The 17,199-nt window shown below is 45.2% G+C and overlaps 1 protein-coding gene across 1 annotated transcript in view; it reads left to right on the forward strand.

The window, feature by feature from the left end:
• The window catches only part of LOC147108198 (mucin-16-like), a 55,170-nt gene that overhangs the window by 16,185 nt on the left and 21,786 nt on the right, over positions 1 to 17,199 (forward strand). The window contains exons 15-28 of the mRNA XM_086004733.1: positions 300 to 454; positions 543 to 610; positions 3,263 to 3,432; positions 3,609 to 3,635; positions 4,295 to 4,449; positions 4,538 to 4,605; positions 7,258 to 7,427; positions 7,604 to 7,630; positions 10,375 to 10,529; positions 10,619 to 10,686; positions 14,616 to 14,794; positions 14,971 to 14,997; positions 16,490 to 16,638; positions 16,730 to 16,797. Coding sequence (XP_085860859.1) covers positions 300 to 454; positions 543 to 610; positions 3,263 to 3,432; positions 3,609 to 3,635; positions 4,295 to 4,449; positions 4,538 to 4,605; positions 7,258 to 7,427; positions 7,604 to 7,630; positions 10,375 to 10,529; positions 10,619 to 10,686; positions 14,616 to 14,794; positions 14,971 to 14,997; positions 16,490 to 16,638; positions 16,730 to 16,797 — 1,486 coding nt within the window. The remainder of the gene's footprint in view (positions 1 to 299; positions 455 to 542; positions 611 to 3,262; positions 3,433 to 3,608; positions 3,636 to 4,294; positions 4,450 to 4,537; positions 4,606 to 7,257; positions 7,428 to 7,603; positions 7,631 to 10,374; positions 10,530 to 10,618; positions 10,687 to 14,615; positions 14,795 to 14,970; positions 14,998 to 16,489; positions 16,639 to 16,729; positions 16,798 to 17,199) is intronic.

Below are 17,199 nucleotides of genomic sequence, written 5' to 3' on the forward strand. Positions count from 1 at the left end.
ATGACCTGTGGTCCAAATATAAAATTAAGAACAATCAGTAACAGACTCTACAAAATCAAGTGGATTTACTCCACCAAGATGCAATCTATTGAATTATCTCTGGTCATGAAAGTTTCAGAGTAATTGAATAAGTGTGGTAAAAAGTTGTGGGATGATCCTTTTGAATGAGAGGTCACCAGCTTGAAATATTCTGCTGTGGTTTCTATATTCTTGGTTTATTTTGCCGTCAGTCTGTATAATACAGATGATGCAGTCACAGTTTAATTCTCAGTTAATGCTTTACTAATATTTCTTGATAGCAATAACACCAATGGTAACCACAACTCCAAACCTTCAAGCAGATGTCTATGATTTCAATGTGACCTTCATTATAACGAACCTGGCCCCGACAGCAAGTCTACAAGATTCCAGCTCTGCACTGTACAAATCGGCATCAAATATTATTGCTTACCAGGTCAGTTGACAATTTAATCATTATTACAAATGTATATTTAAATCAATTATTTTATTTATATTTCTAAAACTTTGTTCTTTTCCTTCAGTTGAACAACCTGTTGATGAACAGCAATATCAACAGAACGTTCTCAAGCTGCAAAGTTCACTCTTTCAGGTAAGGAATATTAATGTTAAACCTAATCAGTATTTGTTTCAAATTGTTTAAAAGTTTAGTGCAAATTCTTAACATTGCAAAAATGGTTAAAATTTCCAGATATTCTACAGAATTCTGATTGCTGGGTCTGTGCTCAAATCATTAGTATTATAGAAATGGCACTTTTTTAATGTTAGATGTCTATTATCATCTCGGCTGCTGTAAGCAGCACAGACATCCTGTAACTCACCAAACAGCACATTTGTTTGGGGTGAAATTTAAATCACTGCATAGGTTAATGGGGGCGATTTTCCTGAGCACAGACCCAAGAAAATCTCCTGTAATAGGTTAACTGATCCAATTAAGGTGTTTACTGAAGATTAAAGTTTATATTGTTTTGAGCAATATTTGTGCAATATTTGTGAGTGTCATTTTGATGCTCCATGTCAGCCTATAAAAGGATGACAGAGAGTGTGCCTTCTTTAATAAACTCACTTTAAAGCACTGAGCAAGTTGGTCCTTGTATGTGTTTAGTGGTACGGGTGGATGATGCTCTTCTGAGGTTCGGGTTGAGGTGCAGAGATAAGGGAGATTTCCTCTGCATCTAATCGTGCTTGAACCTGAATTGGGTGTTTGAATGGAAGGTGTTGCATTCCCCAGGACTAAAATCCCTCAACTTGAGCACAAAAGTGACATAAATAAAAAATTGATTAATAAACACGATGGGCTCGACTTTAATAGACCTTTGGAGGCGGGTCTGTAATGAAAATCGGAAAAAATGGCTTCAGACACCCAACCCACCTTCATTCCGCCCCCACCCGATTTTCCTGAGTGTCTGTTTAGCCGCTACCAAACTGACCCGACGGAAACCGGTGGGACAGGATATTAAGGCAGTTAAGAGCCTGTTAACTGCCTTCCTAATCCTATTTTGATAGTGGTTTCCCATTTTCGTGCTTCTGGCTTCTGTTTCCCGTCTTGTCAGAAACAGGCCAGGTTCACGGAGATGAGTTGCTGGAGGACATGATTTGTATGCATTGGTGGAGCACTTTAAAAGTACCCCTGAAACATGGCTGACATTCAAATGCAACAACTTTGCAGGTATGGGATAAGATTTTGCACATCTACTGACCTTGTGACTGTTCAAGCTGACACCCATTTGCAGTGTGACATGAATGGAATAATTCCAGGCCACTTCGACTAAGTGCTTGCAAGCTTGTTGCCTCAAATGAAATCTATAGCAAGGGGATGGGAAAAATGTATGTCCTCTCAAACCTGGTCCTCATAATCGGAGGAGTAGCAGCCGCGTGGCTCAGTGCAGATCTTCCTGGGAAGAGGAGGAGGAGGACGAGGGGCGCCTTGCATGCCCTGTTGTGGCCAATGCAGCATCCCTCCTGTTCACTGCTGCCCGTCAAGCAGGGTATGCACACTGCCATGCCACATTAGCATAAGCTTACTCTGCAATCATAGGTGGCTACCATATGGCTCTGTAATTGTAGGCGACATTTGTCCAATGTCATACATCATCTCTGTTATACCCTGTTATTTCCTATCACTTTCACCATCAGCATTACAAAAGCAAGTCGCCTTGAGCCCTCAATGCGCTTTTGCCATTTCCCAGAACACATAGGCCACACAATCAACTTTTTGCCATAATTTTTCTTTTACACATGACAAAAGGATAATAAGCCAACAGTCAGAAAATAAAGACAAAACACCGAAGTGAGTCCCCTTGTGACTATAGGTGCTTAATCTTTCCCTTACATGTGCTTCTACGTGATGCAACCCCTGTGGCTTCAACAGATGTAGAGGCACCTTGCTGACTAGGATGCTGCGTCTGCTTAGACGCCTTTGGTGGGCGTCCTCTGGGTTTGGGAGCCTGGGAGGGCTCTTCAACAGTCTGCTCTTCCTGTGATTGTGCAGGGGCGGAAACGGCCATCTCAGTTGTCTCCGCAAAGTGGGTCTCTGCCTGAGGGCTCCGCAGTGGCATGGTCGTGTGAGCACTTTGAGAGGAGCCCACACTTCCTTCTGTCCTGCCAACAACATCCCTCTCATGGGTCAGCCGCACCTCAGCGCTGGCAAGTGGCTGGAGAGCACCTTGCTGCACATCAGGTGGACCATGAGGACCCGTATCTGCACTGGCAGTCCTGATCACAAGGACGTCCATGAAGCTCTGGTCTCTCTGCTCAATAGCTGCCCATCGCTCCTCCAGAGATGATATTCTATTTTGAACAGTCACCATGTTTTCGTGACTCTGGCGACTTAGTTCCTCCATGGCGGTAGCCATCCTTTCCATGGAGGTAGCCAGCCTTTCCATGGAGGTAGCCAGCCTTTCCACGGAGGTTGCCATCCTATCCATGGAGGTTGCCACCCTATCCATGGTGGTGCGTTCATGCGCCATTGCCTCCACCACGGCAGTGCTGATGTTAGAGATGGACTTTTCCATTCTATCCACACTCGGACTAATCCTGGAAGCAAACCCTTCCAGAGACTCCTGCATTTGTTCCTGTATTTCCCTTTTTCTGGATGGCCCCAGAAGCACAGCGTCTTCATGCAGCTCAGCAGAGCTAAGAGATTGCTTCGACTTCTGCCGAGGACTGGCCACTGCTATCGCTGTCTCCACCATCTGCTGATGCTCACTTGATAGTATTAATTGTATGTCCATCTATTTTATAGCCCGGCAAATATTGAGGACACCAGTGTGTACACAGTCTGCACATTCAGAAATGATTCTACTGCTCAGGAGGTTGATAAAGCTACTGTGTACCACGAGTTCAGAGACAACACGAACAGCATCTCCACCTTAGGAACATATTCACTGGACAATAACAGCCTCTACGTGAATGGTATTTATCATTTAAAGGAGATATTCTGTTCAATTAAATGTCATTCTACATGTTTGAATGTGTTATTCAGACTGAATTCAGTTCATTTCAAACAATGCATCAATTTCATTCCACTCTTTAATGGTAACTTTCCACTTGGCACATTTCACTCATAACACATGTACTTGATTTTACAGATTACCACGAATCAACTCCTATACCCAGTAAGTATGGTTCCTTTTCCTTAGTTCCTTAATGTTTCTTTATTACCGTGGGTAACAAGAAAACAAAATCTTTACAAATGCCTGTTGATATATTGTCAAATAAACCTACCTTATTGGGACTGCAATTTTTTCTCATTTAGTCGTTATGGATCATACTTTTCCGGTTTAAGCACTTAGTTAAATTCTGGAATTGAAAATTCTAGGAAGGCTTAACCGAAGGTTCTGTGTTTGCCCTTGTGTGCTGTCTCCTGTACGTGAGGAATGTTAACAGACAGATACGAAAGCTGTGAGCAACTAGAACAGGAACTGCAGAGGTTACTTGCAATTAGACCTGCAACCCAAATCTAGGACACTACACCAATGACCTGTGGTCCAAATATAAAATTAAGAACAATCAGTAACAGACTCTACAAAATCAAGTGGATTTACTCCACCAAGATGCAATCTATTGAATTATCTCTGGTCATGAAAGTTTCAGAGTAATTGAATAAGTGTGGTAAAAAGTTGTGGGATGATCCTTTTGAATGAGAGGTCACCAGCTTGAAATATTCTGCTGTGGTTTCTATATTCTTGGTTTATTTTGCCGTCAGTCTGTATAATACAGATGATGCAGTCACAGTTTAATTCTCAGTTAATGCTTTACTAATATTTCTTGATAGCAATAACACCAATGGTAACCACAACTCCAAACCTTCAAGCAGATGTCTATGATTTCAATGTGACCTTCATTATAACGAACCTGGCCCCGACAGCAAGTCTACAAGATTCCAGCTCTGCACTGTACAAATCGGCATCAAATATTATTGCTTACCAGGTCAGTTGACAATTTAATCATTATTACAAATGTATATTTAAATCAATTATTTTATTTATATTTCTAAAACTTTGTTCTTTTCCTTCAGTTGAACAACCTGTTGATGAACAGCAATATCAACAGAACGTTCTCAAGCTGCAAAGTTCACTCTTTCAGGTAAGGAATATTAATGTTAAACCTAATCAGTATTTGTTTCAAATTGTTTAAAAGTTTAGTGCAAATTCTTAACATTGCAAAAATGGTTAAAATTTCCAGATATTCTACAGAATTCTGATTGCTGGGTCTGTGCTCAAATCATTCGTATTATAGAAATGGCACTTTTTTAATGTTAGATGTCTATTATCATCTTGGCTGCTGTAAGCAGCACAGACATCCTGTAACTCACCAAACAGCACATTTGTTTGGGGTGAAATTTAAATCACTGCATAGGTTAATGGGGGCGATTTTCCTGAGCACAGACCCAAGAAAATCTCCTGTAATAGGTTAACTGATCCAATTAAGGTGTTTACTGAAGATTAAAGTTTATATTGTTTTGAGCAATATTTGTGCAATATTTGTGAGTGTCATTTTGATGCTCCATGTCAGCCTATAAAAGGATGACAGAGAGTGTGCCTTCTTTAATAAACTCACTTTAAAGCACTGAGCAAGTTGGTCCTTGTATGTGTTTAGTGGTACGGGTGGATGATGCTCTTCTGAGGTTCGGGTTGAGGTGCAGAGATAAGGGAGATTTCCTCTGCATCTAATCGTGCTTGAACCTGAATTGGGTGTTTCAATGGAAGGTGTTGCATTCCCCAGGACTAAAATCCCTCAACTTGAGCACAAAAGTGACATAAATAAAAAATTGATTAATAAACACTATGGGCTCGACTTTAATAGGCCTTTGGAGGCGGGTCTGTAATGAAAATCGGAAAAAATGGCTTCAGACACCCAACCCACCTTCATTCCGCCCCCACCCGATTTTCCTGAGTGTCTGTTTAGCCGCTCCCAAACTGACCCGACGGAAACCGGTGGGACAGGATATTAAGGCAGTTAAGAGCCTGTTAACTGCCTTCCTAATCCTATTTTGATAGTGGTTTCCCATTTTCGTGCTTCTGGCTTCTGTTTCCCGTCTTGTCAGAAACAGGCCAGGTTCACGGAGATGAGTTGCTGGAGGACATGATTTGTATGCATTGGTGGAGCACTTTAAAAGTACCCCTGAAACATGGCTGACATTCAAATGCAACAACTTTGCAGGTATGGGATAAGATTTTGCACATCTACTGACCTTGTGACTGTTCAAGCTGACACCCATTTGCAGTGTGACATGAATGGAATAATTCCAGGCCACTTCGACTAAGTGCTTGCAAGCTTGTTGCCTCAAATGAAATCTATAGCAAGGGGATGGGAAAAATGTATGTCCTCTCAAACCTGGTCCTCATAATCGGAGGAGTAGCAGCCACGTGGCTCAGTGCAGATCTTCCTGGGAAGAGGAGGAGGAGGACGAGGGGCGCCTTGCATGCCCTGTTGTGGCCAATGCAGCATCCCTCCTGTTCACTGCTGCCCGTCAAGCAGGGTATGCACACTGCCATGCCACATTAGCATAAGCTTACTCTGCAATCATAGGTGGCTACCATATGGCTCTGTAATTGTAGGCGACATTTGTCCAATGTCATACATCATCTCTGTTATACCCTGTTATTTCCTATCACTTTCACCATCAGCATTACAAAAGCAAGTCGCCTTGAGCCCTCAATGCGCTTTTGCCATTTCCCAGAACACATAGGCCACACAATCAACTTTTTGCCATAATTTTTCTTTTACACATGACAAAAGGATAATAAGCCAACAGTCAGAAAATAAAGACAAAACACCGAAGTGAGTCCCCTTGTGACTATAGGTGCTTAATCTTTCCCTTACATGTGCTTCTACGTGATGCAACCCCTGTGGCTTCAACAGATGTAGAGGCACCTTGCTGACTAGGATGCTGCGTCTGCTTAGACGCCTTTGGTGGGCGTCCTCTGGGTTTGGGAGCCTGGGAGGGCTCTTCAACAGTCTGCTCTTCCTGTGATTGTGCAGGGGCGGAAACGGCCATCTCAGTTGTCTCCGCAAAGTGGGTCTCTGCCTGAGGGCTCCGCAGTGGCATGGTCGTGTGAGCACTTTGAGAGGAGCCCACACTTCCTTCTGTCCTGCCAACAACATCCCTCTCATGGGTCAGCCGCACCTCAGCGCTGGCAAGTGGCTGGAGAGCACCTTGCTGCACATCAGGTGGACCATGAGGACCCGTATCTGCACTGGCAGTCCTGATCACAAGGACGTCCATGAAGCTCTGGTCTCTCTGCTCAATAGCTGCCCATCGCTCCTCCAGAGATGATATTCTATTTTGAACAGTCACCATGTTTTCGTGACTCTGGCGACTTAGTTCCTCCATGGCGGTAGCCATCCTTTCCATGGAGGTAGCCAGCCTTTCCATGGAGGTAGCCAGCCTTTCCACGGAGGTTGCCATCCTATCCATGGAGGTTGCCACCCTATCCATGGTGGTGCGTTCATGCGCCATTGCCTCCACCACGGCAGTGCTGATGTTAGAGATGGACTTTTCCATTCTATCCACACTCGGACTAATCCTGGAAGCAAACCCTTCCAGAGACTCCTGCATTTGTTCCTGTATTTCCCTTTTTCTGGATGGCCCCAGAAGCACAGCGTCTTCATGCAGCTCAGCAGAGCTAAGAGATTGCTTCGACTTCTGCCGAGGACTGGCCACTGCTATCGCTGTCTCCACCATCTGCTGATGCTCACTTGATAGTATTAATTGTATGTCCATCTATTTTATAGCCCGGCAAATATTGAGGACACCAGTGTGTACACAGTCTGCACATTCAGAAATGATTCTACTGCTCAGGAGGTTGATAAAGCTACTGTGTACCACGAGTTCAGAGACAACACGAACAGCATCTCCACCTTAGGAACATATTCACTGGACAATAACAGCCTCTACGTGAATGGTATTTATCATTTAAAGGAGATATTCTGTTGCGTTAGATTTCATTTTATCAACTTGAATATGTTAATGTGATCAAATTGAAGAAAATTAAACCAAACCAATGAACTTTATTCCATGATTTAATGATGACTTTCCACCTGACTCATTTCATAGAAGACACATGTTTTAATTTTTCAGGTTACCATGAATCAGCTGCTTCACCCAGTGAGTATGGTTTTTGTGTTTCCTTAACATTTCCTATTATTGCAGTGGGTAACAACAAAGGGAATTCTTTATTAAACCCTATTTATATATTGTCAAACACACCCTCCTTATTGGGGATAAATGTTTCCCATTCAGGGCTAGTGCATCATTATTTTCCTGTTTGACCATCCGGGTAAATTATGGAATTGAGAATGTTTTGAAATTATAGACAGAGATTCTGTGTGTGCGACTTCATCCTGTCTCCTTTGTGTGAGGCAAGTTAGTAGACTGATAATACAGCTGTGAGTAACTAGAATGGGAGCAGCTGATAGTACCTGAAATTAGTCCTGCAGCCCAAATTTGGAAATAAGCAGACTGCAAGTCAACAATAGACTCAACAAATTTGGGAGAACTTTCTGCACAGAGAAGCAGTCAATTACATGCTCACTGGTTAGGGCAGTTTCTGTCCCAATCGCATATGTGATAGAAAAAGGTGTTGGCTGATCCTTTCCATCTCACCCTACCTCAACAATGCTCTAACATAGCTTGAAATATTCTGCTGTGGTTTTTATAGTCTTGGGGGTAAAAATTCAGTTGTTTGCGCCTCCCGTTAGCACCTTAAGAGGGCGCCAATTGGGGCGCAAAGCAACTAGCGGCCGGGCGCGGCGATGTTTGCACCGCTCGCGAAATTAACTAGACACTACCGCCATGGTCTCTTGCACCGGCAGTTTATGACGTTAGTCGAGTGCGCAATGCCCCGTTAGCGCCCCAGACCGGATATTGAGTGGCGCCCCCTGCCTTACCGCCTGCCGCTAGCAACGACAGGTTGAGGGGAGCGTTATACTGTCAGAAAGGGACTAGGGGAGCGCAATCTAAAGGCAACCGCTTCCTGCCTTTTTTTGTCGGTGACATTTTTGCACCACGCATTCAGAGAGAGAGAGAGAGAGAGAGACTTCTGGAGAGATTCAACGCTGTGTGAAGGAGTTTTGAGTACTGAGCAGTACATTGCAGGTTGATTTTGATTTGCTCTTCCTTGCTTCACCAGCAGTCTGAGGTAGCACCTCGCTCCTTGGCCTTTGCGCCTTAAGACAGGTGTGAAGCACTTGATTTAGCGCTCCAATCACCTCCAGGGGCAATAAAAGCCAAGTTTGCTGTCGGAGGCAATAATTAGCGCCAGGCGCTAAACTTTGCGCACCGCCAATAATGGCGCCCCAAATGGGGCGATACCGAATTTCTCCCGACGACAGCAAAATACTGCAGATGCTGGAAATCCGAAATAACAACAGAAAATGCTGGAAAAACTCAGCAGGTCAGGCAACATCCGTGGAGAGAAATTTGAGTCGACGTTTCGGGTCAAACCCTTTTTCAAAACTGGAAAGGAAATGAAATAGATCGAAAGGCAGGGCTGGGAGATAACAAAAGAAGTGAATAGACATTAAGAGGTATTCAAAACGAGACAAGATGGTGATAGGACTAGTAAAGAGACAAAAGACGGGTCAGATTAGGTGTGAAATGTACTGGCAGAATGAGAGGCAGCTGCCGTGTAAAAAAAAAAGAGGAGGGGGGGGAGGGAATACCCAAAACAAAGGGGTGGAAAAAAATATAAGTAAAAATGTAATAGGGGCCGAGGTTATGATCTGAAATTGTTGAACTCGATATTGAGTCCGGAAGGCTGCAAAGTGCCTAATCGGAAGATGAGGTGCTGTTCCTCGAGTTTACGTTGAGCTTCCGCGGAACAATGCAAGAGGCCAAGGACAGTGAGGTCCGAGTGGGAATGGAGCGGTGAATTAAAATGACAGGCAACCGGAAGCTCGGGGTCACCCTTACGGACTGAATGGAGGTGTTCCGCAAAGCGGTCACCCAATCTGCATTTGGTCTCCCCAATGTAGAGGAGACCGCATCGTGAGCAGCGAATACAGTATACTAGATCGCAAGAAGTACAAGTAAATCGCTGTTTCACCTGGAAGGGGTGTTTGGGGCCCTGGACAGTGGGAAGGGGGGAGGTATAGGGGCAGGTGTTACATCTCCTGCACTTGCACGGGAAGGTGCCAGGCGAAGGGGAAGGGGTGCTGGGGGTGATAGAGGAGTGGACTAGGGTGTCTCGGAGGGAGCGGTCCCTACGGAATGCTGAAAGGGGAGGGGAGGGGAAGGTGCATTTGGTGGTGGGATCACTTTGGAGGTAGCGGAAATGGCGGAGGATGATCCATTGAATGTGGAGGCTGGTGGGGTGAAAGGTGAGGACAAGGGGAACCCTATCGTGGTTCTGGGAGGGAGGGGCAGGGGTGAGGGCAGAAGTATGTGAGATAGAACGGACACGGTCGAGGGCCGTGTCAACCACGGTAGCGGGGAATCCTCGGTTGAGGAAAAAGGAAGACATGTCGGAAGCACTGGTGTGGAAGGTGGCATCGTCGGAGCAGATGCGGCAGAGACAGAGAAACTGGGAGAATGGAATAGAGTCCTTACAGGAGGCGGTGTGGGAGGAAGTGTAGTCCAGGTAGCTGTGGGAGTCAGTGGGCTTGTAGTGAATATTGGTCAATAACCTGTCCCCAGGGATGGAGACGGAGAAGCCGAGGAAGGGAAGGGAAGAGTCAGAGATGGACCATGTGAAGGTGAGGGAAGGGTGGAAATTGGAGGCAAAGTGAATGAAATTGTCTAGCTCGGGGCGAGAGCAGGATACGGCACCTTGGTTTATTTCACCTTCACTATAAATGATGCAGTCACGTATTTTTATTCTCAGTTTAATGTTTGCCTAATTTTCTTAACAGCGACATCACCAATTCTGACCACAACTGCAACCCTGCAAGCAAAGCCCTTTGATTTCAATGTGACCTTCATTATAACTAACCTGGCCCTGACAGCAAGTCTACAAGATTCCAGTTCTGCACTGTTCAAATCAGCATCAAGTATTATTGCTCACCAGGTCAGTTGACAACTTAATGATTAATACAAATATATATTTTAATTAATTATCGTATTTTCTCTTAAACTGTAACTATTCCTTTCCTTCAGTTGAACAACCTGTTTACGAAAAGCAATATCAACAGAACATTCTCAAGCTGCAGAGTTCGCTCTTTCAGGTAAGAAATGTTAATATTAAACCTGATCAGTATTTGTTTCAAGATTGTTTCTAAGTTTAGTAAAAAATACTTAAGATTGCAAAATTGTTAATATTTCCACTATTACAATTCCTGATAGTAGAAGTACTGATGTATCTCTTGAGCAGCGGGTCTACTTCCTGGAGAAGGCACCATTCACCGATTGTTTCCTTGACATAGTCTCCTCACACAGTGAGGTCAGAGTTGCTCTGTCACTGTGGGTAGTGAGTTCTAGCAGTCCTTCTAATATGGCGTTAGACCTCCCTGGACATTATACTTTCTTCTCCTCCAACATATCCGGAAAGCAAGATTTCCTGATGCGCCAACACTACTGTAAAGACTGAAACAGTTAAATCACTGTTCACAATCTCTCCTGTTCTGCTCCATACTGGAAATCAGTCAGCTCTGCACTGGTTTGATAGCACCAACCGCTGTACATGGCCTTCTTTGATCTCACAAAGGCCTTCGACACTGTCAACCGTGAGGGATTATGGAGTGTCCTCCTCAAATTCGGCTGCCCTCAAAAGTTTGTCACCATCCTCCGCCTGCTTCACGACGACATGCAAGCCGTGATCCTGACCAACGGTTCCACCACAGACCCAATTCACGTACGAACTGGTGTCAAGCAAGGCTGTGTCATTGCACCAACGCTCTTCTTGATCTTCCTTGCTGCAGTGCTCCATCTCACCCTCAGTAAGCTCCCCACTGGAGTGGAGCTAATTTACAGAACAAACGGGAAACTGTTCAACCTCCGTTGCCTCCAGTCCAGATTCAAGGTTGTCCCATCCTCTGTCATCAAATTACAGTATGCAGACGACGCTTGCGTCTGCGCTCACTTGAAGGTCGTACTCCAAATCATCATCAACACCTTCACCAAAGCGTATGAGAGCATGGGCCTTATACTAAACATCTGTAAGACAAAGGTCCTCTACCAACCTGCCCCCACCACACAGTACTGCCCCCCGATTGTCAAAATCCACGACAAGGCCTTGGACAACGTGGACCACTTTACATACCTCGGGAGCCTACTGTCAACAAGGGCAGACGTCGACGACGAAGTCCAACACCGCCTTCAGTGTGCCAGTGCAGCCTTCGGTCGCCTGAGGAAGAGAGTGTTTGAAGACCAGGACCTCAAACCCGGCACTAAGCTCATGGTCTACAGAGCAACAGTGATACCCGCCCTGCTGTATGCCTCAGAGACATGGGCCATGTACAGCAGGCACCTCAAAGCACTGGAGAGGTACCACCAATGCTGCCTCCGCAAGATCCTGCAAATCCATTGGCAGGATAGGCGCACCAACGTCAGTGTTCTTGCTCAGGCCAACATCCCCAGCATCGAAGCTTTGACCACGCTCAATCAGCTCCGATGGACAGGTCACATTGTCCGCATGCCCGATACGAGACTCCCAAAACCAGCGCTCTACTCAGAACTCTGACACGGCAAGAGAGCCCCAGGTGGGCAGAGGAAATGCTTCAAGGACACCCTCAAAGCCTCCTTGAAAAAGTGTAACATCCCCATCGACACCTGGGAATCCCTGGCCCAAGACCGCACAAAGTGGAGGAGAAGCATCCGGGAAGGCGCCGAACACCTGGGCCGAGAAATTCGGTATAGCCGCGTTTGGGACGCTAGTCCTGGCGATGCGCAAAGTTTAGCGCCAGGCGCAATTTAGCACCACCTAGCGCGATATTGGGTTGCAGCGCCCCTAAAGGTGATTGCGGCGCTAAATCAGGTGCTGCACGCTACTCTTAAGGCACTAACCCGGCAGCGCAACCCAATTTCGCGGCGGCGGGGCGCAGCGAAGGTGCTGTCAATAATCACTTTCCCTGAGACACACTGGCGCCGGCCAGCTCTTAAAGGGGCAGGTCAATTGGCATCACCAGACACACTCACTGCCTTGTAGGCCTTCAAAGCGGTGGGAGCCTACCTGTGGCGCACCAGCCTAGCAAGACATGGAAAGGGTGAGGCAGAGGGCGGAACACCTCACTGATGGGGCATTGGATGCTTTGGTTGGCGCAGTGGAATCAAGGCCAAGGAAGATGGTCGGAATGTGATTTATGTTTTGGACAGTCTCCCGGGTGTGAGATGCAGTTATGTGTCAGTGTATTAGTTTTGCTTTCTGTTGCCATAGCTTTCTCATGTTTGAAGGAACCACATTTTGTGTAATGAAACACTTTCTTCATTTACAATGGCCATGCCCGCTATTTACATGCATCTTGCCCTTCACAGGCTTGGGGTATCAGACCGGTTCCATTCCTGTTCTTGGAATGGCAGCAAGCATTCTGTGAGAGGGGCCTAGAAGCTACTTCTTATCAGCCTCTGATGCGCAGCCTCAGAAGAGCCGCTCGCGTAGAAGTTCAGGCCAGCAGGCACCTTCTCAGCCACCGACAGAGATGTCCTGTACCTTATCTGAGGTTGTAGATCTGGCTGAAGCAGCTGGCACAGCTCAGTCACCACCTCCTTTCTAAATTGCAGCCTTCTGACACACTGCTCCTCTGGCATGTTCATGTAGGAAAACTGCTGTCGGAAAACCCTGCCCGCGTACGGTCTGCTGTGGCGACGTCTGTTGGCCCTCCTCCGCCTGGCCATGCCCGCCCCCCTCTCCCAGCGTCTCAGTGCCCTTTCCAGATGATTCAACAGCAGGACGTTCCCCTCCAATGCAGCCCCCATAATAAGTGCCCACAGGAAGGTTCCCCGTTGTCAAGGCTCACCAACAGCAAGGTGATGGTCAGAAGGCTGAAGATCGTCTGCCTGTGCTGGCTCAGTGGTCAAATGGCTCTCAGTGTGCAGCTCAGCAACTCTTTGTAGCTCTCGAGGAAGTTGTGCTCCAAAAATGGCTGCCGCTTTTAAACCACACCAGTCCCCTTTAAATAACGCTCCTCCAGCCCGAGAGCGACTTGGTAAGGTCCAGGTAAGCTGTCACTATTAGTGCCAGGCGCTACGGAGGGGGGCGCCACTGATTTTCCGGTCCGGGGCGCCCAAAAGGCGTTGCACACTCAAATAACCTCATAATCAGCCTGCGCCCATGAGCGGGCGCTAAGATTTAGCGCCGGCGCTAAATGCATGCTCAATATGGGGCGAGCTTGCGCCCACCCGGAAATTGGCTAGCGCCCCACTTCTCAGCCTCTTTAGGCATTAATCGGTGGCGCTAACAACCAAATTTCTCCCCCCTGGAGTCTCTTCGCTGGGAGCAAGCAGAAGCCAAGCGCAGGCAGCGCAAGGAGCGCACGTCAACCCAAGCACCCCACCCACCTGCCCCTTCAACCACCGTCTGCCCCACTTGTGACAGAGACTGTAGGTCCCACATTGGACTCATCAGTCACCTGAGAACTCATTTTTAATGTGGAAGCAAGTCATTCTCGGTTCTGAGGGACTGCCTAAGAAGAAGAAGAAGGAGAAGGTTTGATAGCACTTTTACAGCATGCATTATTAATACAAAGTGGATAATTGGCAAGTATGAATGATTTTGCAGTCATCTTGACACTTGTTTCCCAAGCGATTAATGTGCCAAACACCTGTTATCAGCTTTTTGTGTTAACTTGCATAAAACAGGCTTTGTTCTGCAAGGGTTTGTTGGAACAGGCAAAGTTGTGTTGATGACCTGTCAATACAAACACACCAGTGGTACGGACACTTAAGCATTACTGTAAACAAATAATGTCTCCGGACAAATTAATGTCCCAGGAACACATTAAATATTCAAAATTCAAAGTTACTCAGCATGATTAATCCCATAAACTAGTTCAAACCAGTTCACTATAACACACAGCTGACACACATATTAGCTGTAACACATTGGGGAATATCAGCCCCAATATATTGCGCAGAAAGGTATGAAATCTGATGTCTGCTAAACAAGATTTCAAAATAATATTTTCTGATTCACTTAATTGTATATCCATCTATTTTACAGCCCAGCAAATACAGCAAATATTGAGGACACCAGTGTGTACGCAGTCTGCACATTCAGAAATGATTCTACTGCTCAGGAGGTTGATAAAGTTACTGTGTACCACGAGTTCAGAGACAACACGAAGAGCATCTCCACCTTAGGAACATATTCACTGGACAATAACAGCCTCTACGTGAATGGTATTTAGCATTTAAAGGAGAAATTTTGTTCTGTTAGATTCCATTTTATCAACTTGAATGTGTTAACATGATCAAATTGAGGAACATTAGATCAAGCTAATGAATTTTATTCCACGATTTAATGACGACTTTCCACCTGACTCATCTCATAGAAAACACATGTTTTTAATTTACAGGTTACCATGAATCAGCTCCTTCACCCAGTAAGTATCATTTCTGTTTCTGTGTTTCTTTAACATTTCCTTTTACTGCAGTGGGTAACAACAAAGTAAATTCTTTATTAAACCCTATTTATATATTGTCAAACACACCCTCCTTATTGGGGATGAATGTTTCCCATTCAGGGCTAGTGCGTCATTATTTTTCTGTTTGACCATTCAGGTGAATTCGGGAATTGAGAATGTTTTGAAATTTTAGACAGAGATTCTGGGCTGGATTTTCATTGAGGAGGCGGGACTACAACTTTTGGGGTTGTAGTCCTGCCTCCATCGAATTCTAGCCAACCCACGTGATTTAGACTTGATTGACCTTGTTGAGCCTGCCCAGCGGGCTCAGCAGGCCAATTAAAGGCCACCCGGCAACAGGTGACATCACAGATTGAAATTTCATCTGTCAAGACCTTTTGACAGATGAAATATCAGCGTTTCACAGCTGTTTGAAGCTGTCAAACGCTAACAATCTGTACTCCAGGTTAATTCCTTCCTCTCAGGATGATTTAGAGATCTCCCCAGAACAGAAAGCAGAGGCTGCAGATTTTGACAGCTGGCGGCCATTCTACTTTCTGTGCCGGTGAGATGAGGGACTCCCGAGACTTGAAGGAAGGAAGGCTGTAAAGGTAAGTAAAGGTTAGTAGAACTTCTTTAAACACTTTGCACAGACCAAACACACTTACCTCTGCACTCATGCACCCATCACTCACCTGAACACTGGACATATCGACCTCTCCAAGCCCTTCATCCCGACGGCCCACCTTGTTAACTTGGCGTGGTTTGGAGCCGTCGGGAATCCCACATTTCAACAATGAAAATAGGGATTAGGCTAAAAATTGCCTGTTAGCTACCTGTTAACAGGCAGTGAATTGGCACTAATCCCCTTCCCGCCTCGGGGAGGTGGGTCCCAGTGCGGGGCGGGTATCCACCTCCTTTGAAACTGGCATGGAGGCGGGTTAGGGGTGGGATGGGGTCGGTGCCCCCGATTTCGGGATTTTAAACCCTCACGCTTCCAATCCCGATTCCACGGCCCAATGAAAATCCAGCCCTCTGTGTCTGCTATGTCATCCTGTCTCCTTTCTGTGAGGCATGTTAAAAGACTGATAATACAGTTGTGCGTAACTACAACAGGAGCAGCTGATAGTACCTGAAATTAGGCCTGCAACTCAAACTTAAAAATAAGCACAGGACTCCAAGTCACTAAGTGACTCAACACAATTAGGAGAACTTTCTATACAAAGATGCAATCAATTACATGATCAGTGGTGAGGGCAGTTTCTGTCCAATCACATATGCGATTAAAAAAAAGTGTTGAGCGATCCTTTACGTCTCATACCACCTTGAAAAGCTCTAACACCAGCATGAGATATTCTGCGATAGTTTCTATATTCTTGGTTTCTTTTACCTTCACTCTGTGTAATACAAATGCTTCAGTCACAGACATTTTTTATTCTCAGTTTTATGTTTTTCTAATTGTTCTTAACAGCGACAATTGTGACCACAACTCCAAATCTGCAAACAAAGCCCTTTGATTTCAATGTGACCTTTATTATAACAAACCTGGCCCTGACAGCAAGTCTACAAGATTCTAGTTCTGCACTGTTCAAATCAGCATCAAGTATTATTGTTTACCAGGTCAGTTGACAACTTAATAATTAATACAAATATATATTTTAATAAATTGTGTTATTTTCTCTCTAATACTGTGACTGTTTGTTTCGTACAGTTGAACAACCTGTTTACTAAAAGCAATGTCAACAGAACATTCTCAAGCTGCAGAGTTCGCTCTTTCAGGTAATGAATGTTGATATTAAACCTGATCAGTATTTGTTTCAAGATTGTTTATATGTTTCATAAAAATACTTAACATTGCAAAAATTTTAACATTTCCAGATATTGTACTTAAATCTGATTGTTGTTTCTGTGCTCAACTCATTATTATTGAAGTGCAATTTATTTTTCTGGTAGATGTATATTGGGCGGCATTTTAACTTAAAAAAATGGGTGAATTGCGGGCGTGGGGGTAGTTAAAAGTTGGAATCCTGACCTAAACCCACCTCCAACCTGCCCACTTCTGGTTTTAACGGAGGCGGGATGGGTGCGGGCAGCCAACCTGCTACCAGGAGTGGGCCGTGCATTTAAATATTATAATGAGGCTGGAAGCCTCTTCTTTAACCTCCATTTTGTGTTTAACTG

The sequence above is a fragment of the Somniosus microcephalus genome, chromosome 13 (assembly GCF_052327205.1).
Source record: "Somniosus microcephalus isolate GS21.2 chromosome 13, FLI_Smic_1.0, whole genome shotgun sequence".
Classification (NCBI taxonomy): Eukaryota; Metazoa; Chordata; class Chondrichthyes; order Squaliformes; family Somniosidae; genus Somniosus; species Somniosus microcephalus.